Source organism: Hippopotamus amphibius, chromosome 6 (assembly GCF_030028045.1).
Source record: "Hippopotamus amphibius kiboko isolate mHipAmp2 chromosome 6, mHipAmp2.hap2, whole genome shotgun sequence".
NCBI lineage: Eukaryota > Metazoa > Chordata > Mammalia > Artiodactyla > Hippopotamidae > Hippopotamus > Hippopotamus amphibius.
In genome coordinates, this window is record NC_080191.1 from 44225727 (window position 1) to 44250293 (window position 24567).

Sequence of the window (24567 nt, forward strand, 5' to 3'; positions counted from 1 at the left end):
CACAGCGACCTTCAGCTTCTAGGACAGGGTGCAGTAGTTTTTCCAGCTGTCATCTCTTGTAAATAATTGAAAAGTAGATTTAAATGCAAACTTTCTATGAGGTAATTTGTACACACGATTAAAGAAAGCTTATCTCAACATCTAGAAGTAAACACTTTGAGCCAGACATTTATAACTAACAACAACAACAAAGAACCCCATATTGCCCCGAGGGCCACAGCAAGCTAACTCCCACAGTACACTAAATCCTCCTTCCTCATTCACCTCCCACCCCCTACCAAACCCAGCTGATTCACTCAAGAAGCAAGTCAGAGAAGATGAAACATTGCCAACTAACCAGAGAGGTCTGTTTTCAGGGTTCTCCTCACCTGCTTCAATATTTAAAAGAAAGAAAAGCACGGCCTTTTCATGGAGCTCTAGCTTTGAAAGTCAGAGTAGGTCCCTTTCAATGCAATTAATAGTGTTTCCCTCAATTGCAAAAATCAAATGCAGACATTTGTATTTATGTATCACCGCAAGCCTAAACCCCACCCTTCAGTGTCTTCATGTCTGAAAAGGCCTCCTGAACAGGCTGACACTGACCCTGAGGGACACTGTTCCCATGGGATCACTTGATATAGGCGCAAGATGGCAGCACAGAACCGTTCTCAACCCCCTGGGATGAGGCGCACTGCAAGCGGGCGAGGGCTGTCCCTGGAAAGAAGCTGTCACTGATGGCTACTGTCACTGATGTGTACTGTGCACTGGTAGCGGCTTGATGAACAACCTATAACCAAAACGCAAACTTCGCCCCAACCTTAACCAAGAAAATGTCCCCATCCTAGAGGTTCATATGAGAAGCTCCCCTAAAACTGAGCATTGGCTCTGTAATTCTTATGATATAAGACGACCAAGGATGGACTCACTCTGAAGTTGAAATAAAACTCCAAATAAAAAAATGTTTAATCATAATCTCCCTTGTACTTCATACCTCTCCTATGGCCTCTCCAGATCCTTGTAATTATTTTTTTTTCTACTTACTCAACCAGTTCTTCACAAATTTTGTCTTGCACATAAATCACAGGAAATCTTAATAAAACGCAGAGTCTGGCTCAAGTCTGGAACAGGGTCTGAAACTCCGAATTCTCAAAGCATCCAGGTGGGGCTCTGGACCATCTTCGCGAGTTAGCACAGTACCAGCCGATAATGCTGCCTGAAGGCAGCGATCTCATCTCTTCCCTTCCACGTCCCCTACAGCACACTAACCAATGCTGCTCACAAGAGTGAGCAGCAGAGCCGTCTACTCATTTCCCTGTTACCTCTTTCTTTTGATCCTAGCATGTTTCGGGTGAAAGTTAATTAGACCTTTATAACTCAATTCCATTCCCTTATCACTAAATTACAAAACGCAAAAGTAAAATTTGTGAACTGGCAAAAAATATATCATACATATATGTAATCTGAATTAAAGGGTTAATAAATTTTCATTTTCCACAGCTTTGTTCTGCTTCACTTTGAGAAGAAAGCGGGTCATTAATTGCTAGGCTGTATGTTTTTCTTAAATTTCTAAGGACATTCACAATGCTTCCATCCACCCAAACTCCAGAATTCAGTGTTCCCGCCCAAAACCTGGGGCAATCAACAACGAGCCAAAATCAGAAAAGCAGCCCACACCCTACCTGGTAATCCATGCAGACAGGCTGGGATCTCCTGTTCCACCATGTAAATCTAGTCGCTCTGTGGCAGTGGAAAACTTTTTTCAACAATTTTTCCTGGTACATGTTTAAGACAAAGAATTTTTCAGTCAATCTTAAGTGACCTTCCAAAATATTTACTCTGTTTGGCTCCATCTTTAAAAGTATATTCACTATGGCTCTGTGGAGCACACTGAATATATCTGGTTTATTTTTCAAAGAGACATTTCAGCTATACCCTTTATCATACTATCATTCCCTGTTAAACATGTGCTAAATATTGCTGATACCAGCAGATTCCATTGAACCAGACAAACATGTGAGAAATAAATGAAAAATTCAAACATTTAAAAAAAAAAAGGGTGGGAGAAAGAAAACTTTAAAAAGTTCTGAAACAGTGAGCCAACAGTGGTAATGCCTGTCTTGCTTTCAGTCACACTGTTCTAGTCGGGTCACTTGCTGCCAGCTTGACAGCTAAGTGTAGAGTCGGAATGAAGAAATCACAAACTTTCCTGTTAGTTTCTTCCCTCTAACAAAAACCCTGTGAAATACGTATTACCATACATATTTTACAGATGCAGATACCGAGGATAAAGGGGATAAAGTAACTTGACCACCCTCTCGCCCCCCCCCCCATAGCAGAGTTGAGATTTGAGCCAAGGTCTTTCCTACTTCCAAACACCGGCTTTCCCTTCGACCATGCATACAGCCACAGCCCTCGGGCCTCTGCCCTGGGCCACTGCAATACCAGGGGGAAGGGGCCACGCTTTCAGCTGCGCCCCCCCCTCAAAGTTGTCCTCCACAGGCCAGTTCATGCTATACTCTCGGCCCCTGGGACCTTGACCCTTTTGCGCCACCACCTGCCAAAAACACTTCTCATCTTTTTCACCTGCTTAACTTTTACTCAACCTTCAGAATTTCTGCCAGGAGCTGTCTCAGTTGAAATAAACAAATGTTTACTGGGCGCTATACTGCTTAACTACTGCTGCAACACTCGGTGGCCTGAAACAACAATCATTTAGGATTTCTCATGAGTCTGTGGGTCATTTGGAGGCCAGCCGATCTAGGCTGGACTTGGCTCGGGGTGGCTCTGCTCCAGTATGTCCAAGACTGAGAAATATCCCAGGATGTGGAACTTACTTTAAAGTGGGGGCAGAGTCCCAGGCACGACGGGATGTTTGGTCACCCTAGGGATAAGTTATAGTGCTTCTTCTTCCCATCCTGGGACCAACAGGCCAGTCCAGGCTCACCTTTCTCATGGCAATGGCACCAAAGAGCAAAGCTCAACTGCACCAGCGTCTTCATCACAGCTGCCAACATTCATTGGCCAGAGCAAGTCACGTGGCCAAGCCAACTTGATTGGGCGGGGCAATACACTCCACTCACCTGAGCAAGTGAGGGGGAGGGAGTGCCTATTTCTGAAGCCCATCTACCACAGGCATCTGCTGGGCAAGTTACTGAGAGTGAGGGACTCCTAGGACATCATTCCCCACCTCAGGGATGAGACCGCGCTAGCTGCCCCTGCCACGTTCCCATCGCAACCCCAGGAAGAGAAATGCTGCCCTCCCCCGCCCCATCGGCAATCAATCACACATTTGCCACGGAAGACTGTAAGCGACCCAAGTGGGAAAACCGAGGTGTGTACGGTACCTGACATACAGTAAGGACTAAATCAACGCTTATTAAACTAAACTGGGCAATTATATGCCCTTCATCACCATATTCAACTCTCTTATTATATACACTCCAGTTTCCTTACCGGACCATGTTTGATATTCTCCCACACAAAATGCTGGGTTACATGCAGGGGTCAGCAAACTTTTTTGTAAAGAGCCCAGAGAGTAAATATTTTAGGCTTTATCAGCCCTATGGTCTCTGTTCCTACTACTCTGTCTGCCATTGTGGCAAAAAAGCAACCAAACAATATGTAAATAAATCAGGGTGGCTGGTTTATTATAGCCTGCTGACCCTGGATTAGAAGAAGTAGGATTGGCACTCGGAGTTGTGCGTACTACACAAGCACAGACAGTTCAAACCCCTGTTTCCCAAAAGGTGTTCCTCAGGAGAGCAGTCCCCAACCTTTTTGGCACCAGGCACCAGTTTCGTGGAGGACAATTCTTCCATGGACGGGAGCTGGGGGGGGGGGGGGGGGGGGGGAGGTGGTTCAGGCAGTAACATGAGCAATGGGGAGTGAAGGGGAGCGGCAGATGAAGCTTCGCTCGCTCTCCCGCCGCTCACCTCCTGCTATACTGCCTGGTTCCTAACAGGCTGAGGACCGGTAACAGGGGATTGGGGGCCCCTGCCCTAGGACACCGGTATCAGAATCAACTCGGATTGGGGTAGGGGAGTTAGGAGGCCAGGGTTGTTAAAAATGCACATTCCTAGATCCTATTTAATTCACACCTCTGAAAAGGAACCTGGGGATCCACATTTAAATGAGTCTCATGCATGGTTACAACCTGTAAATCACTAGTTTCAACATCATTACACTACAATTCAAGTAAATGTGCAGAATTCAAATCTACTCACAATTTCACTAAAAAGTACACAAACATATCACAAGTATAGATATAATACCAAATGAATACAAAATAGACTAGGATGATATATCAGCAGATATTACAAGCAGGATACAGTATAACAAATTTTTAATTTTTTTATTTTGGTGTTTCTGTTTTTCCAAAATTTGTATGCTAAACACAGGCTACAAATGTTTAATTTTCATGCAGAATTATTTTAGACAAAGAGATAAAGAGAGAAATCAGCACAGATTTAATAGTTAACACATGGCTATATTTGCTTCAGTTTTTAAAAAATAAAGTGGTACGGATAAATTTCCCTCCAGTCTCCAATCTCACAGTGGTAACATCATTCTAAATTTGGTGTGTATCATTCCCAAACATATTTTCCACACTTTTTCTACCTACCAGTGAGGTCGTCAACAAGACATAGTACTGTTTTGTGTGTCAAAGTTTTATAAATTATACTGCAAATCATTCCTAAAGTTATTTTTATAAAATAGTCAATATTTAAAATTTTCCACTCACTCTGCAGCCAAAGACATAGTAGGTAAAGGTACCATGGACCTGGTACCTCTTATGAACCAATTCACCTGATCCTTTTCCTACAACCTGTTTAGGTAGTTAAAGGAACACTTCACAGCAGGGTATGCCTAAAAAATTTATCTCTAAGCTTCTACACTCGATGAGCAAATCTGCTTAAGGGAATGGCCTTTTGTGTTTCTCCCACATACTGTCTATTAAAATTTCACTCGTTGCATAAGCTTTTCTTAGAAAGCTTAACAAATTAAAGCTTTGTGGAACACATGAAAGCATAACAAGGCACATAATGATGGCTTTATCTTTATATGTTTTTCTCTTCATTCAGCTCAATTTTTATAGTCATCAAAATCTCCAAACAAAAAGGCTACTTAGAGAAGAGCGATTCAATCTGATGACAGCGACAGCGGCCATCCCTGTACAATCACATTGGCCAGTCTTAAGTAATAAACTCACTTTGATAAGGAGAAATTCAGAAATCAAACGACCTAAAAGACACTTGAGACATTCAGAAATTTTTGGTTGAAACACTTGTTCCCCAGGGTCAAAACGCATGTGTTAAATCAAGAGAACTTTTGTTTCTATAATATGTCTCTCCGAGATAATGCCGTCAAAGAGAACTTCAAAGAAGGCTGAAGTACTTCTACAAAATAAACAGTAGACCCTTGCCACTGACGGCAGAATGGAGCGGGTGGACAGGCTGGCTAGCACAGACGCAGGCATTAGTTAGAGAGACTCCCCCTGCTAAGCTCCCTCCCTCCAGCCACTCATCCGTCTCCCTGAAACACAGGGACAATTACCACACGGTTCCCTTGAAAGGCCCCCAAGTGAGCAGCGCCCTCAGTTCTCATTCCTGGGCTCAACCCCCTGCAGGACCCTGAAAACTAACTAGAGAGATGCTGACATCGTTGGCACTCGATAATTGGTAGGTGGTTTTCATCTGCAACAGCAGCAGAGAGGTAACCATTGATCTTATGCGACTTGAAGTAGAGGTGGCTGGTACACAAGTGGAGACGTCTGGTTAGGGCCAGAAGCAGGAGATTAAAATTGCAGCTGCGTATATAGAAAGGGGATGGTGAGCTGCAACAGAGGGTCAGGCTCCAGTCAGGAAAACAGTTCACTCAACGCCAGCGTTGTGAGGAGAAGAACCAAGCTTGCGGGCCTCACCTACAAAGACAAAATTCTCAAGGAACTGCACCTGTGTCATTTTCATAGTTGCTAGGCCCATTTCTCTTCCCAAATGATGTGAGACAATGAATGGTTTGAAGAAGAGTATGAAATCCTGACAGGTTAAAAGGAATTACTACAAAAAGAGCACAGGTGTAGCTTACCTCATAAGTAATGACAGTTGTGTAAAATAGCTAAAAAGTAAAGAAACCTCCAAGTTTCATCACCAGATACACACACACACACACACACTCAAAATGTGTTCCAGCATTTTCTAAAGTTTAGTTTGCTGATAATATCCAGGGTGGGCAGGGGGAGGGCAGTATACAGAAGAAAAGTATCAGTTATTGCATAGTTCCATAAAATACACATTATTGGTTAGAGTTGATGTGTCATATAACCTTTAATTTATCACATAGTGCAACACTGCTTGTTCAGCCCATAGGAAATTAAGTGATGTCACTTCCATCATTTAAGATGTCCCTTAAGGAAGTGACATCATTTAAGAATTACCTAAGTCACTTAAGAATTCATATGTAAGCATATGCTGGGCCATTTCCAGAAGAGACACCCTTTACAAAATGAGATTACAATGAAGTCTGAGGAAAGTTCAAAAATCTAATTTACTTATCTAAGGGATAACCTCATACTAAAATATAATTAAGGAATCAACAGCCTAATAAAATGTTTTGTCACCAGCCTAGTAAAGGGAGGAGAGAAAGATGAGGACAGAGGGGATGACCAGTAAGTATCTGTGTCCAGGGCCCAGAGCTGAGCACAGCGTCTGGGACCCTGTAAGTCCCCAAATGGCCTAGCACTGCTCAAAGAAACACAGGATGGGTCAGGCCCAAGTGAAACTGCGTTAGTTTTTTAAAAACATAAGTGCCAAACAAAAAACCCCAAACTCAATCTCACATAACCTACAGAATAAGTCTTTCATAAAAGGTGATTCGGATGTTCACCCACAGTTGAGAATCAAGGCACTAACACAGTGCCAGCCGAGCCGGACCCAGCCTGCATCTCTCTGGGCAGGGCTAGGCCATCAAACACTTGGTCTATGGAAGGTATGCCCCGTACCCCCAATTAAGAAACACCAATCTTTGAGAAAGTTCATATTTTGTTTACAGAAAAAGCTAAGTTAAATGCTGATTCTGTATTTCAAATGATAATACTTAAAGGAACCATATAATGGAGAAGCCTGCCATTTTTCCAATTCTCTTTTCAAAATGTTTAAAAGAGCATCAGATGCAAAGCATAAAATTAGCCTCCTCAGAAGGTTCCTGGACAGCATCGGTGTCAATGGGGCCTGGGGGGTTGGTGGCAGGGCAGGGGGTGGGGTGGGGGTGGGGGAACCCACCTGGAGGACCAAGAACAGACAGACACTGCCTTCCACAGTCACTAGGAAAACTAAGTCATACACTCACAATGACTGTTTGAGTTACAGGAGCTTGGGACCAAAGGAGATTTTAGATTATTCTGTCATGTACTTTCATCTTACAGGTGAGGAAACAAAGAATCTGAGGGGTTGTGTGTGACACTGTGACACTAGCTCCATGGCTGCCATTATATCTAAGTAGTTTGCCACTATGTAGCCCAGCCCCTAACAGATACTCCAGAACATTTGTAGAAATTAATTGTCAGGTCATTAGCAAAGTTGGGACCCAGAGCCAGGCACAGTTTAAAACAATGATGATGGTGGTGGTGGTGGTGGCAGTGGTGGTGATGCAGCAACTACACTGAAAATAAGTTATCCTAAAAGAGGTGAAGCAATTTCCCAAGATCACACTCCTCTACTCTGGAGCCTGAATCCCATCTTTCACACCATGGTTTTGAATTGCCAAAATCATTTGCCCATAGGACAGACATGAGGCATAAAAAAACCATTCTTTCTGAGATTTATACAGGTAACTGAATGTGTTGTTATTAGTATTTTAACATCTGGGCTGAAAAAAAGGGCTCCAGAGAGAAGAGAAAATTAAGGTTGTCAAATTTGCAACATTAAGTGCACAAGGTTTAATTTAGAGCAGATGGCCTTATTACAGAGAAGACTTTTGGCCTCATCTACGCTCCACTGAAAATCATGTTTGAAATCTTGAGGATGGAGCCACCCTCAAAACCCGACATGGTTTGCCTGTGGTTGACCAGCAGGTGGCAGAACAGAACAACCGATCTTCTGTAAAGCCTCAAGCAGCAGAGGCTTGGGTCACTTCAGGGATGGAGTATTTGCAGCATTCAAACACTGGTCAAGCCTAGGTTAGGAATCAGCAAGGCATCCTGCGTAAAACTCAAAACCTGAGGGTATCTTATAAAATAGAAACAGTCAAGTATCCGTTCACTTCAGTAACCTACAGGTTAACATTTAGAAGCGTCTTCCGTACTCACACCGGCCAGATGGGTGAGGCGCTAAAGAGGAAGTATCAGAGAGGGCGTGGTCCCGCCTCTAGGACATCCGGGCATCCCTATCAGGGTTTCCTAAACTTGCCTGCTCATCAGCATGACCCGGGGTGGGGGGGGGGGGGGGCTCATCAAATTAAAACCCAGGCCCCCGGGCCCCATCCCAGACACACCACCTCTGGGGAAAGGGCCAGGGGAGCACCTGAGGGGATCATCAGACAAGTTCGGGGGCCACTGGCTGTGCACTAACTCCCTGGAGGGCAGGGACGAGTCAGGGCAGGCACCAACCAGCGGGCGAGGCGCACTGACCTCACTGCTGGGCACAGGGTAGGGCCCTAGGCTGCTGAGCAAGGATCCCCTTCAGCCGGGGGATCTGCCAAGCTCTCCACCCCCGACCCCACATCTCCCTGTCCCTACTTTTCACTCCAAAACCTCATCCCATCTTCCCTCTCCTGCTTCCCTCCTGCCTCCTGATCACCCATTGCAGCGTACATGAATTTGCTGCTTGGTATTTTCAGTCTCTTTTTCCAGAGGCCGCCTTCCTCTCCCTCTGATCCCCGCTACTACAAACAACAAACTGCCTCCCTCCAGGCACTCTGCTCCTCAACACACTCTGTCTAGAGCTGGGACAGTCCCCCCAACCCCCAGCCCTGCCTCCTCAGCCCCCTGCAGCTTGGCAGGCACTCCCATCCTGTCCGTCCCTGACACCTGGTAAACGGAGAAAAGAGCCTGACCACAAGCTGGACTGCCCACCTCCACGGAGCCCTCGTCTTTCTACAGTATTTCTACACTTCCTTTGCACATTGCCCCAGCTGTTCTAAACCATTAGGTTTTCCTTTAAGCCTCATTCCCACCTTCATACCCAGACCCAAAGATAGCCTTCCTTTAAAAAAAGCAACAGTCAAGACGACATCCCTCTACCGCTCTCCCTTCTGCCTTAAGGAAACTCATGGCAGCTTCCAGCTCAGCTCGATCCACCTGTGCCTCCATGTCCCGCCACGTCTGCCTTGTACCGCAGCCCAGATCTTGACAAACGCTGCTCAGGAGCCGCCACTGCTAATCTAACCCAGGCTCCTCGGTCTTTGATTTAGGCCCCCTCGGCAGAGGCCGACCCGCCCCCTTCTAGATTCATCTCAGTACCCCTTCCTTGGTTGCATTATTTCTGACCCTCCCAAGTGGCTATTTATTTATACCCACAGACACACGCACCCCACCCCACCCCCGCCAAGGACTCGCGTGGCACCACAAGGCTGGGCATATGGAATGCCTTAGTTTGCTGTAGGGAACTGATGTCTAACCACCCACACTACCCCTTCTCCTGTCCACCAAAGATGGGCAACTCCTTGAGAAGAAAAATGTTAACTCTGTGGGTGTTCAGTAGAAATTTACTGAATAGATCATGTAAGAAGGCTTTACTGCTTTCCTCCCCTACCCACCAAGACCTGCTGGCACAGCACAGAGATGGGGACAGCACAAATGTCTGAATTAGGCAGAGCTGGATTCCAATCTTGATTTCAACACACACATTGACAATTTGATCTTGGGCAAGCCTCTCTCAACCCAGCCACCCACAGAAAACAAACAAGAACAATAATAGTGCCACCTAGTGGGGTTATGAGTCAAGCACACAGCCCTGCAGGATGCCCTCAATATGTATATGAAAATCATTACTGTCAGGCATATCTTTTTGAACTGGAGAATTTGCAAAATATAGCCAGGAAAAAAAATAGTTAAGAGACTACTGGTACCAGTTTATCAAAAAACAAAAAGCACTGGTAGTAAAAAAAATTACATTGTGGTTTAAGTTGCAGAGAAAAAAAGGGGGATAAAATTACAGAAACTTTCAAATATGATTTAACTTTGAAAGTTACCATTTGAATTTTTTTGCACAATTATTCCATGACAATTGATGTATTCTCATAGCCATAATTAAAGAGAATTAAACATGACCCTCAGTATATCGTGCTATCCCCCTCCCCCAAAACATTTAACTAAATAAGTCAGATTATCACTTTTACAGAATACATAGGTAGTCTCTAACAGGCATGACACTGACATTTCAATGTACCTGTCAATCTACCCTACATGAAATAAAATCATTACATGAAAATAGTAGAACACAAGATTATTTTTATACCATAGTGACTGCGCAAAAACTATGCTGCAAGAGCTAAAAATTAGAAAGTGTCAGGTACGCAGATTGCTGTTCTTAACGGAAAATGTATGTGGATATATTTCAGTAGGGTGATCTCAATATCTTTTTTAAATCATAGTGAGGCATATTGAACAGGGTAGCTAGGAGCTATTTTACAGCTTTTGAAAAGAAATCCTGATAGAGCAAAACGTTTGCCTGTAGACAATAATGAACCTTTCTCTGACACTATCACAAACGCATCATTCTACGTACCAAATGCCACAGCCACAGGAAATCAGTTGCCCACAGCTTTACAAATCAAAGTTTACCTGCTTCCTCATTTTCTGTCATGGACTCCCCTGGCTATACTCGGACAAGGCAATTCACTTCAAATTTAAAAAATAAAGGTTTGTTTCATGAAGCTTTGATGAATCCCATCTGAAGGCCATTAAAACATACACACCCACTTCCACACAAACCAGAAAATCTGTAGCATTCCAACACTCATCAAGTCTTGAAGCTGATAGTTATCCTAGCAACAGATAACTCATGCTTCCCCTTACGGACAGAAAGAAGGCCGAGAGGTCTGGTGATTCTGCCACTGCCACCAAGGAAGTCAGGGGCACTGCTGGGACTGGAACCCTGGTCTCCTCACCCCATCCAGGATTCTCCCTGCTTTGCCACACCTCAGGTCTGGCTCTGAAGTTAGTGAGTCCCCCTTGATACTCTTCAAGTCCATCAATGAGTCATGCTTCCGTTTCCTCACGCTGTTCCAAGTCGTCTTTGGTGGCACAGAGTTCATTCATTCACAATAATGCTAACTCGCTCATACAGAGCACCAACCAGCACACTCAGGAGTTACGAATTACACGCCACCTTCAAATCAGTGAAGCCAATGGTGAACTACATCTAAAATTAAAAATTAAAAAAAATCTAACTCTTGGCACTTAAAATACTTCCTTTCAACCTACTGTAAAACAACAGCCTATTTAAGAGATGAAAAGTGAGTCACTGCTTTCATCCAGCAGAGAGGCTCCCCAGGCACAAACGCACGCACGTTACACATATTATACTTCATGGGCCTTTTAAATATTTACTTGTTAGCAGTATTCTTCCTTTCAGGTCAAAGATTATAGTACTTAGCAACACAAAGAAAGCAGAGGGATATAGTTATGAATTAGTAAACTGCTTTGCCAAGCCTTCCATTTGTTAATTCAGCCCAACTTCAAAGGGGATTTTAAAAAGAGGTTCAGCTGTCAGAAATTAACCCTCAGAAAATTACTGATTCAAAAAGTGACTCCACCAGTCTTTCCCAAACTGGTGTTAAGGAAAAAAAATGCTCAGTTGTAGGTATAGAAGCAAAAGTCTCTTCCTATGCAAATAAGTTTGTTTAACTCAAAGTTTTAAAAAGATTTTGTTGTTGCTGTGTTAACCACAGGACTTTTCCAGCCTTTCATATGCTGATAAATGCTAAAAATTTCCAAGGATGGGGTGAGAGGGGATTTCAGTTTATTTGATCACATTTATTAACTGGAGGGTGGCGGGGGTGTTGGGAATAAAATATGAGAAACACACAACCCTGGTTCCTCGCTTCCAGGCAACAGAGTGGAGAAAGGGCTTTGCTAAAAGCACCACATATACTTGTTCTTCAGTAGCAGAGAATAGTTAGACTCCCATTCACAACTATTTCAGGATAAGGTGAGAGTCTGAAATGGGGATTGGGAGAAGGACCTTAAATAGAGCTAAATCCCTAAGAGCTTAACGTCTCATGGCCACCAGGGCTGCCAATTCCCCTGTGCTTCTGAAATCGCTCCCTGGCTCTCAGCAAAAACAGTCTCCTTACCTGTTCGGTGGAATGACTTGGAGTAGTTGTGTACTGAACTCTTTGAAGCGCATGCTCTAGTCTATTTCAAAGGGCTTTAACCATAGCTGTACATCAGAATCACCAAGGGAGCTTTTAACTCTACAGATGTGTGGGCCCAATGCCAAATGTACAGAATCCAACATGACTCCCAAGGAGCAGCAGCCAGAGTTGAAAACCACTGTTCTGCTTCCTAGGAAGACAAAGTCAATAGACAAATAATCGATCATGCATAGACCATGAATTGAGCACATTGACATTAATAAGGGAAGGGCTACACAGCAAGATTTTAATAAGTCTCTAAGTTTACCGACAAACCACAGGTGGCTCTTTTTCTTTTCTGGCCCGTTTTTACAAAGAAACAAAAAGGTATTACTTTGAGAGGAGCAGGTATTTAGAACAAAGCATGTTCCCCAAAGCCCGTTCAGGTGCAGAGGGCTGTGGCTGGGTATCTATCTGCTGGTTCACATGAGCTAAGTCCCCACCCCCCCCGCCCCGCCCCCAGCCTACCCAGCACATGACCCTAATTTGGGACTCATTTCACGACATGTCTTGAACCTTTGGAAGTCACCTGAGAAAGTCAAAACCAGGAGTGTTCACTATACTAAAGTCAAGACTACTGTGTGCTACACAGCACAGGGTAAAGGCCGCCTGGGGGATCTTCATAAGTAGCTCAGTCACCTACATGAGATAGAAAGTGACTTATGAAAACCAGTTTTCTTCCTAAATTATATTTATTTAGCCTTTCTTATACATATAGATGTATAATATAATAGGGGACCCTGGAATAAAATATAACTCTCTTTTCTTTCTGAATTTCTTTAATCAGCAGAAAAGGTAACTACACACACTGAATGGGTAAAAATAATCCAAGCATAAAGACAGAGTTGAGAAACGGTTAGGAAGCAAAGCCGTGAGTCCTGATGGAGATGACGGATAAGAGAAAGTGAGGGGTCCAGAGGCTGCCAAGGCTCCTGCCGCCACCATCTTTTGCGCAGGCACCTGCTGCAGGATTTGTGTGATTGACAAAGGCAGCTCCACCTTTCTCCTCATTTTTAATAGAGTGGTGGCATTTCTGGGTCACTGTCTTCTCTCCTTTAACACGACCTTCTTCCCAACCCCAAGGAGGGAAAAAAAGGCCATAAACTTCTCTTTGAAAGCCTAAACCAAACACATTCTGGACAAAAGTACCTCTTCTTTTGCAGCTCTCACGCAAAGCAACTTGAAAGGCATTTCTTTGGCATTTCTTCAGGTATTTGAGTGTCTGTCTGATGTAGGCAAAAGAACAGGGCCTAGAAGTCAGAATCTACATTGTCTGACCAGTGGAGTCAGCCTGGATAATTTGCTGAAACTCTCTGGGCATGGCGACTGTAAAATGAAAAGCTTAAATTCCCACCCTGAGGCCCTCCCAGCTCTAAGGCTAGAGTGCCTGTAAGCCAGCACTGACTCCACTTTGCAGTTTCAAACAGACAATGCAACATCTCAACTACTGTGAAACTACAACGGGAGGCCTCCCGGGTCATATGGAAACAATTTCTTAATTGAAAGTTTTTTATCAACTACATGAAAAGTACTTAATAAATCTAAAAATAGGCTAACAGGATTATGTGAACAAGTCAAAACAGGATTTTGATGGCAAAGTGGATTGCTAAACTATCATGACATACCTCCAAGCAAGTGAAGAAACAGGAACAGTGTTTCACTTGTTAATATGTTTAAGATTATAAAGACCAGATACCTTTGGCAAAACAGCCAAGGTTCCTGAAAGAATCAGCAGCACCACAAAAGGACACCCCGAGGAGTCTGCTGCCATTTTTAGCAGAGCTGCTCCAAAGGGTCGATAACGGTTGTGTAGGTTTTTAGCTTCACATCCATTTCTCACCTAGATTCAGTGGAGGTGGGGATGGGGAAATAGGCGTCTACAGACAGGCTCTCAAAGCTTCACTGAGAGAACGCATTAAAATAGCTTCTAGAGGCTGCTGCAGCAGCAAATTATTCCTATCTTGCTTGAGTTAAGCTCAACCAAAAAAAATCTCTCGAGGAAAGTTTCAGGTGCAGAGGAGTCCTACCTTGCAATCAAAAAGTTAAGACCTCCAAATATTGAGTAGAACGCAAAAACCTAATGTGTCATACTCCCAGCAGGTCCTATGTAAATGACATTCTTTTTTCCTGTTGTTTTAACATGAGCATTGCCCTTCTTGCTTCCTTTAGCAGCTGCACATTAGGCGGACCCAGAAATGAACACTATGATCTCTTCAAGTACAAGAAGCAGGACCAACCAACTCTCCATGAAACTTTTCAATAAGCAGAAGACACGTGCAAGTTAAAAAGCAGTTAAGGGATTTCCCTGGTAGCACAGTGGTTAAGAATCCACCTGCCAATGCAGGGGACATGGGTTCAATCCCTGGTCCGGGAAGATCCCACATGCTGAGGAGCAACTAAGCCTGTGTGCCACAACTACTGAGCCTGTGCTCTAGAGCCTGTGCTCCTTTACTGGCCGTTCACATTGCCTGAATTTGAGGTACACAGAAGGATTTAGCCTAACTTCTCTCTCTAAAGTCAAACAGGTTTGTGGAAGGGATAAATTAGGTAATGTATACAGAGCACCCAGCCAGACATTCTGCACACCTCAGTGAATAATAGGTATTTTAAGTGGCACATCTTTGGAGAAATATAGATTCCCCTCTTTGTGTGGGAATATTCCTTCTGTCCTACCTTCCTCTTAAGCAGTCATTTTCTTCCCTTCTTGCAATCTTGAAAGAATAATCTATGTTGTTGCCTCAGCTTTTTCAATGCACGGTTCTTGCCTCAATGCACAGCAGCACAACTTCACAACTTCTGTACCTGCTATGCTGATAAATGTTTGATAAATGTTTATTGACTGTTTAAAGCCAACTGCTATACCAGATGGCCACTTCTCTGTCGTAGTCTTCTTTGCTGACCCTCTCCTCTGATCGCCCCTCAAATGGTGATGTTCATTCATGGCCCTTTCTGGGATTCTCTCTGGTGATATCTTCCAGTAAGCATGCCTTCAAACAACATAATGTATGACAAGGACTCTACAACAATGTCTCCAGCACTCACACTCCAGTTACTATGCCCAACTGCTTTCCTGGCAATCCTCATCTGACTACCCCGAAGGCCCCCAAACTCAGTACTTCCAAATCAGAACTTAAAGTCCTTCCTCAAATAGAAAGCTAATAAATTCTAGCTGGTTAATACCAAACCCATTAACCCCGCTGCCTAAATCAGAAAATTCAAAGTCAATGTGGATTCCTCACTTTCCATCTCTCTTTGAATCTCTTTAATCCATGTCCTTAATTCAGACCCTAATTAAATGAAAGGGTTTACCCAGTGTCTTAGTCAGTTTAGGCTGCTTTAACAAAAATATCATAGATTGGGTGACTGAAACAGGCATATCTGGTGTCTAATGAGAACCTGCTTCCTGGTTTGCAGATGATGGTCTTCTCGTGGAGTCCTCACATGGCAGAGAACTGAGAGGAAGCAAGCTCTCGTGTCTCTTCTTAAAAGGGCACTAACTCCCTTCATGAGGGCTCCACCCTCATGACCTAAGCACCCCCAAAGGCCCCATCTCCTACACCATCACACTGGGGGTTAGGATTTCAACATATAAATTGGGGGGGGGGGCATACAAACAATTCAATCCATGACATATTGTAACAGATACTCTGAAAAGGACCAATATCTATTTGCTTCTTTGTCTCTTTCCCTCCATTACCTCATGATTCTATGTCAATGGGCTTCTAATGGTTCTTCCTGCTTCCTTTTTCTAGGCCATCTAACCAGCAATAGCTTCACAAAACGTAGAAGGTCATATCCAGTTCCTTAGAGTAGCATACTACAATGCCTGTCTCAATTTGGTTCTCTGTTAGTTAGCATCCCTTGGCTAAAAATAACAGCTACCAGCTTAAACTTAAGCAAGGGGAATGTTGTTAGAAGGCCAAAATGGCAACTCACAGAAACTAACATTAAAAATACAACTGGTCTCCAGGAAAAACTGGAGATAACACATCAAGATTCCATGAGATTATTTCTCTCCACGCCTTGTTTGTGCCTTCTTCATCTCTGCAAATCAACTTCCTGCGCTCCCCAATCCACATATAAGACACTGGCTTAGAGGACCTCTTGTGGGTTGAATTGGGTCCCCCCTTAAAAAGATATGCTAGTATCCTAACCCAAAGCACCTCAGAATGTGACCTTATTTGAGGATATTTTTTAAAGCATTTTAAAAAATATTTATTTATGTATTATTTATTTATTTGGCTGCACCAGATCTTATTTACAGCATGTGGGATCTTTAGTTACAGCACGTGGGATCTAGTTCCCTACCAGGGATCGAATCTGGGCCCCCTGCATTGGGAGCACAGAGTCTTAGACACGGGACTACCAGGGAAGTCCCAAGGATATGGTCTTTATACAGGCAATCAAGTTAAAATGAGACTGGGGTGGGTCCAAATGCGGTATGATCAGTGTCCTTATAAAAAGGGGAAATTTGGACACAGAGATGCAAATAGAAGGCAGACAATGTGAGGAGACACAGGCAGAAGATGCCCGTCTATAAGCCAAGGAAAGAGGCCCCACACCTATCCTTCCTCAGCCCCCAGAAAGCACCAAATCTGCCAACACCTTGATTTCAGCTCTAGCACCCAAACCTACTACACAGAGTAATTCTCTCTATTTCTCTTCACTCTCCTCTTTCATTCTCTCTGTTACAATACTCAAGAGGAGATCCTGACTGGTCAGCTTGGGCCTAGTGGTCAACCTAGTTCAGTGCCCCAGGTCAGGCTCCCCAAACAAACATAGCTCTGAGGACCAGGGGTGGGGATGGGGCATCACAGAACCACATCTTCATAAGGTGTAGCATCTGAAATGCAACATAATTAACATTATTTGGGGACAGTATTATAACAAATCACTGTTACTATGTTACAGCATGTACTGTTTCTACACCATCAGGTGACTGCTGGTACACACTAGTCAAATACAGCAACATGATATGTTACACAGTCACACAGCTGTCAGTGACTGATTCTGCTGCGATAACCAAAACTAGGTGTTTTGAGGCTTTGAAATCTTACAGTTAATAATAGTGAATAGTTCAGTCTTCTTAGAAAAATTCCAATTAACAATTTTCCTTCACAACAGTTTTTAACACACTCTCCAGCATAACTATGGAGATGAGATTTCAGACAAATGATTTTTTCTGGGGTAAAAAGCCCTATTAAGACCCATCATCCCTCAGGAAAGAAAATCAAACTACTCTCCACTTACAAACTACAATTTTCTCCCCCTACCTCCCACCCATGATTATACCCAATGAGGAGAAGTTAGGGGATGGTACGACAGAGTGCCTTCTTCTGAAAAGTAGGCAAATCATCAAAAGAAGCAGCAAATGAACACTGGGAGTTCTCAACGTGAGTGGTACCTTTCCCCAGCAGGCATCTTGAACTGTGTGGGACATTTCAGGTTGTCACATTGACTGGGTCACATCACTGGCAATTTGTGGGCAGGCAGCGGGGAATACTGGACATCTTACAGTGTGGGGGACAGTATATGGTCCTACATCCTTCACAGATTTCACAAGTTTTAGACTTAGACATCAGTAAAAAAAAAAAAAAAAAAAGTCTTTTTCATAACACCTGAGCTTAGAAACTCAATTCTGTTTTACATAGAAATGTAATATTTGTGCTTGACTTTACTGTATACCAAATGTTCCAGAAATACAGATACTGTTAAAATTGAAAGAACATTTCAGTTTGCTTAGTTTGGAATTTTATCAAGAATTGTTCATCATTTCTGACAATTGCGTTTCAGACACAAGCTTTCTCATTCCACACACACAGAAGCATCACTTTGTTTCATTACATCTTCTAGTAGAGTTTTGCCTGAGCAATGACTATGAAAAGCTACAAATGACTTTCATTTCTCCTTACATTACAGTTAGGGTGTTAAATGGACTTCTTAAAATAGATGTATAGGGACTTCCCTGGAGGTCCAGTGGTTAAGACTCTCCACTTCCACTGCTGGGGACATGGGTTCTATCCCCAGTTGGGGAACTAAGATCCCGCATGCTGTGCGGCATGGCACCAAAAAAAAAAAAAAAAAAAAGTGTGTACAAATGGATTACATTGTCTAAGAAATTCCCATTTTAATATAGGAAAGGATATCACAAAGTATTTGTTAGATCAGTGAGATCACTTAAACGATACCTGAGCATGAGCCCTTTCCCCACAGTACTCACAGATTCAGATTTGTCCAAACAGACTAAAATGAGGGCAGCTTTTCCTTGTAGTGGGAGTGGGAGAAACTATACGATTCTACCCAGTGCTGAATCCTGCCTCTCTTCCTTCTAGTATGGCAGCATCCTCACACCTTAAGCACTATAATGAGGATGAAATTCCAACAAATGACCTTCTGCACATTTCTTTTTAATTCAGGTCACTCTCGTGTTTTCAATCAGATTACAAAAGTACAGGAGTCAAAGTTCAGAGCTCAGAGCCGTGCTTTCCATCAGATCCCTGTTTGATCACCAGCAAATCACCTACTCTCCATGTGTTCAAGTTTATACAGCTATAAAGTGGAGCAGCTTTGTTTGCTACCTCCCAGCACAGGAAACATTCTGAGCCACCTAATTGTTTTGAATTCTGGTATATATCTTTTCAAAACAAATTCTATACAATACAAATAGTTTCATGGCAACCTGTATGATATGAAAGAGATCTGGAACTCTTTAGAAGTCTTTTCCCCCCTTATAAATATACGCAGAAATAATGGTGCTAATGAAATTAGAACTGGCTTATCTAACGAAGTGTGTAACCCAGATACCCTCGAAACCTCCAGTTTCTCCTTGAGTGCTTGAGATATCCTGAGCTTATCAAATGACAGATGTGCAGTTTGGTCCAATCTGATCTCAAGGCAAGGTCTCAGCCTGGGTTAGGTTAGTACCTGCAGAAGGGCTAGAAAGTAACTTTCCAATTTCACCTACAAGTCTTTCCTCTTGATTGGTGCTGAAAGAATTCAGAATACAATGCTCTGGACACCCAGATGAAGAATGTAGCAAATTTAAAATGAAGCAATACAGAGGTGTTTTGATGTTCTCTCACTGCCTTCTTTCAACTTGATTTAACAATGCCTACTGCAAAAATTAAGTGTTTATTAGCACTACAAAAGGTCATTAAACGCTAGGCTGCTGAGTGACAAAAACCTAAGAACTTTCTTCCCAAATGTTTTTAAACTTTACTTTTTGTTTTGTAATCAAAAGAGAACATTACTAAGCAAAATCAAGTATGATCCATGCCTCCTTAGGTTCAGACCATTTGTTTTATTATATTACAGTAAATTTAAATGGAAAAATAATTTTTGGCACTTTTTAACAATCTAGAATTTTACTTGATATTTTCTTATCTTAAAGTTGTTTTTAGTAAACAGAAAATTCTGACACTTAGATCTTAATATCCTCATTACAATTTATATGTTTGGCAATTTAGGGATCAAAAGCTTTGATTTGTGGGAGGGAAATTTTGTTTTACAATAATCCAAACTTCCAATATTTTGAAATGTTCTTTAGAAAATTCATCCCACAAATATGGCCACTTCACTCTGTAGCATGACATGTCTGCATGTATCATCGTGTATCAGAATATACTGTCTACTTGAGAAGAGCTGCCTCCACTTCTAAAGCATTTGATATACATCTGAGAGCATTTTTTCATGATGATTAAGAAAGTACTGAATTCAACAGAAGACAAAGAATCCTATTCCAATATTATGTGCCTTCATTTACCTTTTTCAGATATTAAATGCACAGGATAGAATTTGGATTAACTGGAAAGGAATGACTAAAATCTGGTTGCACTATAAATCTACACCATTTATCCTGGAACTGTGATCTAAAGTAAACCTCACCAGGATTGCTGGACATCTTTTGATTACATTCCTCAGCCTGATTCTAACTCTCTCATTCTAACATAGCAACAATATCCATTGTTATTTTTTAAAATCTGCTAAGTTACACTTTACAGTTTTCTGTATACCCAATCTCAAGCTAAATCAACACCCACCACATTAAGGAAATGTCAAACATTCTTGGTAAGCTGTTGGAAAACCCTTTAACCTTTTGTTACACATTTAGTTTCCTCCTTGGACATGTGTTGCTACTGCCTAACTGCACCTGTCACGCAGAAAATGCATGTCAGAGGAATACTGTTTTTTTCAAAAAGTACTCTTTAGTAAAGCTAAAATAATGACTAATACTGACCATAGGAGTTTTTCTTAAATCAGGCAATAGCACTACAAAAACTCAGGAATTCATTTATTTTAATGACGAAAGCCAAAAGCTAAGGTTAAAGAAGAAGGAGATGTATATGCTTTAACTTTTTCCTAAGACGACCTAGCAGATTACAAACCCCTATAGCACAGTAAGTGTATTATTACTTCTTAGGACTACAATGAGACAACACCATGCATATACTGAAAAAATGACAGAATTAAGTTCGAATTTTTTTTAAGGTGTGAAGGTGAAGCAACAGGTTTTTTTTTTAAAACTTGTTATTCTGAAATCATTTTCAACTTACAAGAAGGTACAAAGAAATGTACAGGGAAGTCCCAAGCATCCCTCTCCCAAAATTAGTATCTTACATAACCACAGTACAATATCAAAACCAGGAAATTGACAATGGTACAATCCATACATCTTATTCATGTTTCACCTGTTATATATGGGCTCACTGTGTGTATGTGTGTAGTTCTATGCAATTTTACCACATGTAACTTTGAAGAACCGCCACATCAATCAATATTACTTCGCCACAGACTCCTTCATGCTACCCCTTTATAGCCACACCCACCCCATTCCTAACCCCTGACAACCACTAATCTGTTCTTTATCTCTTTAATTATAATATTTCATGAATGCTATACAAATGGAATCATGCTGCATATTTCTGTCTGAGATTGCCTTATTTTTTCCCTTCACTCAGCATAATTTCCTTGAGGTTCATTCCTTTTTATTACTCCATGGTATAGATGTCTCACAGTTTGTTCATTCGCTGAAGGACATTTGAGTATTTTCTAGTTTGGGGCTATTACAAATAAAGCTGCTATTAACATTCACGTATACATTTTCATCTTTCTGGGATATATGCCTAAAAGTGCAATTGTTAGGTTATATGGCAAGTCCATTTTAGTTTTAAATAGAAGTGCCAATATTTTCCAGAGTGTCTGTACCAGCAATATAGGGAATGATCCAGTTTCTACATATCCTCACTAGCACTTGGTATTATTTTGAATGATATGTAGTGACATCTCATTATGGTTTTAACTTGCATTTCTCTAATGGCTAATGATGTTGGATATCTTTTCATATGCTTATTTGCCATCTGTAGCTCCTGCTCAGTGAAATGCCTATGCATATCTTTGCCCAGTCCCAGTCCTAGTCCTGAAGATTTTCTCTGTTTTTTCCCTAAAGAAGTTCTGTAGTTTTATGTTTTACAGTTAAGTCCATGATCCATTTTGAGTAAAATTCTGTATAAAGTGTAAACTTAGGTCAAGGTTCATTTTTTGCCTATGGCTGTCCAGTTGCTCCAGCATCATTTATTAAGCATATTTGTGTGGACCTATTTCTGAATTCTCTATTCTGTTCTACTGATCTATTGTCTACCCAACCCCAGTACCACAATGTCCTGATTACTATAGCTATATAGTAGGCCTCAACATCAGGAAGAGTGATTGCTCCCATTTTATTTTTTCTTTTCCAAAGTTGTTTTGGTTATTCTATAGCCTTTCCCTTTCTATATGAATTTCAGAATAAGTTTGCCTATTTCTACCAAAAAAAAAAAATTACTGAGACTTTAATAAGAATTACATTAAATCTAAGATCAATTTGGAGGAAAAATGACATCTTTAACATGGTGAATCTTCCAATCCATGAACATGGTATGTCTCTTTAAGTATTTAGGTCTTCTTTGACTTCTTTCATTAGCATTTTATAATTTTCAGCATACAGATCCTATACATGTTTATATTTATTATTTCATTTTCTTCAGAACAAATAAGGATATTTCATTTTTAATTTCCATTTCCATTGAAATGCAAATGATTTTGCATGTTAACAGAATTACTTTTAAATGTTAATTCAATCTAATTTTTAAATATTTATTTGTTTATTTTGGCTGCACCAGGTCTTACTTGCAGCATGAAGGATCTTTAGTTGCGGCATGCGGGCTCTTTTTAGTTGCAGCATGTGGGTTTCTTAGTTGCAGCATGCATGTGGGATCTAGTTCCCTGACCAGGGATTGAACCCAGGCCCCCTGCATTGGGAGCTCAGAGTCTTACTCACTGGACCACCAGGAAGTCCACTCAATCTAATTTTGGATTTTGTCCAACAATTAGGGGCATTTATCATTTTCCATGCATAACACAGCAAACAGAATCCACCTGGAACTGAACATGGCATGCTTTTTGTTCTTTTCATCATCAGTATGCATAAATGTTTAGAATTACATCCTCATCATTAAGAATCCATGTATTCAAGACACAGTTGTCCTGTGAGAAGTTAAAGCAGAATTCCTTCCTAGGCAGTTCGTAAATTGACAATGGACACCATCATTGTTAAGCATGTGAGGAACACACAGAGAAAGCTCCCCAAACAGAGAAATTGCCAACAGGAACAAAAATTAATTCAGCTCACAGTGTTATTTGCTGGCCCTTCTTTCTATGGAAAGAAGAAAGATGCCTTCCACTCCCTAGCTGGCCAAAATGTAACTATTTGTTTTAAGCTTTAAAATGAAATAGCTTGATGAGAAAAGAATAACATTTTATCCACTTCTAGGGGAAATCCATTTGAGGATCTTGAGCATTTTAAAAACAAAACACCAGGCAGTGCTCTAGCTCCCAGGATTCTGAGATCAGTGTAAAGATTTCCCCTGCATTCCTGGATAAGCACCATTAAGTTTGGCAGGATCTGCACAGTAGAACTAGTGTTTATGTGAGAAGATCTTTCACCAAAATATTATTGGACACCTACTATGTGCAGACCTCATACTAGGTACTAAGGAACAAATGGGAATGGCCTCAGTCCTTGCTTGCCCTCAAGCAGCCCACAAACTAAAGACAGGAGGCTAACTTAAAAGTTACTATTTTAAATTCTTACAGGTATAACCAGACCTATTTTAGTCCCAAATTCCCTTTTCTCATTTTGAATCTCTCATTCTAAGAACATCTCACCCCTTTCAAATGGAAACATGTCATACACAATAAATGCTACCAAGAGGCATAGCTATAGTTGCAGGGCAATGTAGTTCAATATAAATTCCAAATCAATTTTAACTTTCCCTTTGAGAGAAAAATCACACACCTGTACCAACCACATATAGATGAGAGGACTTGTAAAATGTATTGTGAATTTTAAGCTTACCTGGAACTAATTTAAAAGACCACACAGATTCTGAATATAGCAGAGATGTGTGGGCAAGTTGGCCACTTGGAATGAGGGGCAGAAGTTTTCCAAAGATGACTGAGGAGGAGCTAACTGCCTTCAGGATTTCCCTATACATTGAAATTTCTTTCTGAAATCCCTGCAAGAGAAGTGATCATCCAAAACAGCAGTCCTTAACCTTTGAAAATCTGATAAACACTAAGCATACTTTCTGCAGAAAGCACATAGACACGCAAATGTTACCCCTGAAATCCACATACCCTGGGTTAAGAATCCCAGCTCTACAGCACAGAAACAAAGGTGAGACTCTTTCCAGCTAACCCCTTGTAGGAGCGCACAGCTCCATTACTCCACACCTAGGATAACGCTTGGCACAAAGGCATTTTAAAAATGCCTTCATTTTCAGAAGCATGAAACTGATTGGCCCAGCACAGGTAAACAGACAGCAGACCTAACTTGGATTTCACCATTTTTACCTTTTTCTATAAACAAATAAAAATATAAATGCTGACATTCTCACCTCAGAAGAGTTTGCCAGAATTCAAATACTACAGCAGTCAAAATTAGAACAGATTTCTCTCAGCTGTAAGTATGTGATAAGGAACTACTGAGCAAAAGAAAAGACAAAGGTGTTAATTCTCTCAGCACTGTTCCAACTCCGCTCACCCTGTCTCCCCATCATGACTTTATTATTTAATTTGAAGGGTATTTTAAAGACATTAAGCACAACCATAAAAGCAAAATTGTCATCAAAGTGAGGCATCACACAACCAGAATGATTCTGCTTCCAGGGAGTAGGCCCATCACCACCTTCATCCGATTAA

The 24567-nt window shown here is 41.7% G+C and overlaps 1 protein-coding gene across 3 annotated transcripts in view; it reads right to left on the minus strand.

Moving 5' to 3' along the window:
- Positions 1-24567, minus strand: part of NHSL1 (NHS like 1) — a 241442-nt gene that overhangs the window by 136876 nt on the left and 79999 nt on the right. The window contains exon 1 of one of the 3 annotated variants that reach the window (XM_057738202.1): positions 1659-1738. The exons of the other annotated variants lie outside the window; for them this stretch is intronic. Coding sequence (XP_057594185.1) covers positions 1659-1701 — 43 coding nt within the window. The 5' untranslated portion in view covers positions 1702-1738. Of the gene's footprint in view, positions 1-1658; positions 1739-24567 lie in introns of those variants that run through there. 3 annotated transcript variants of the gene reach the window in all.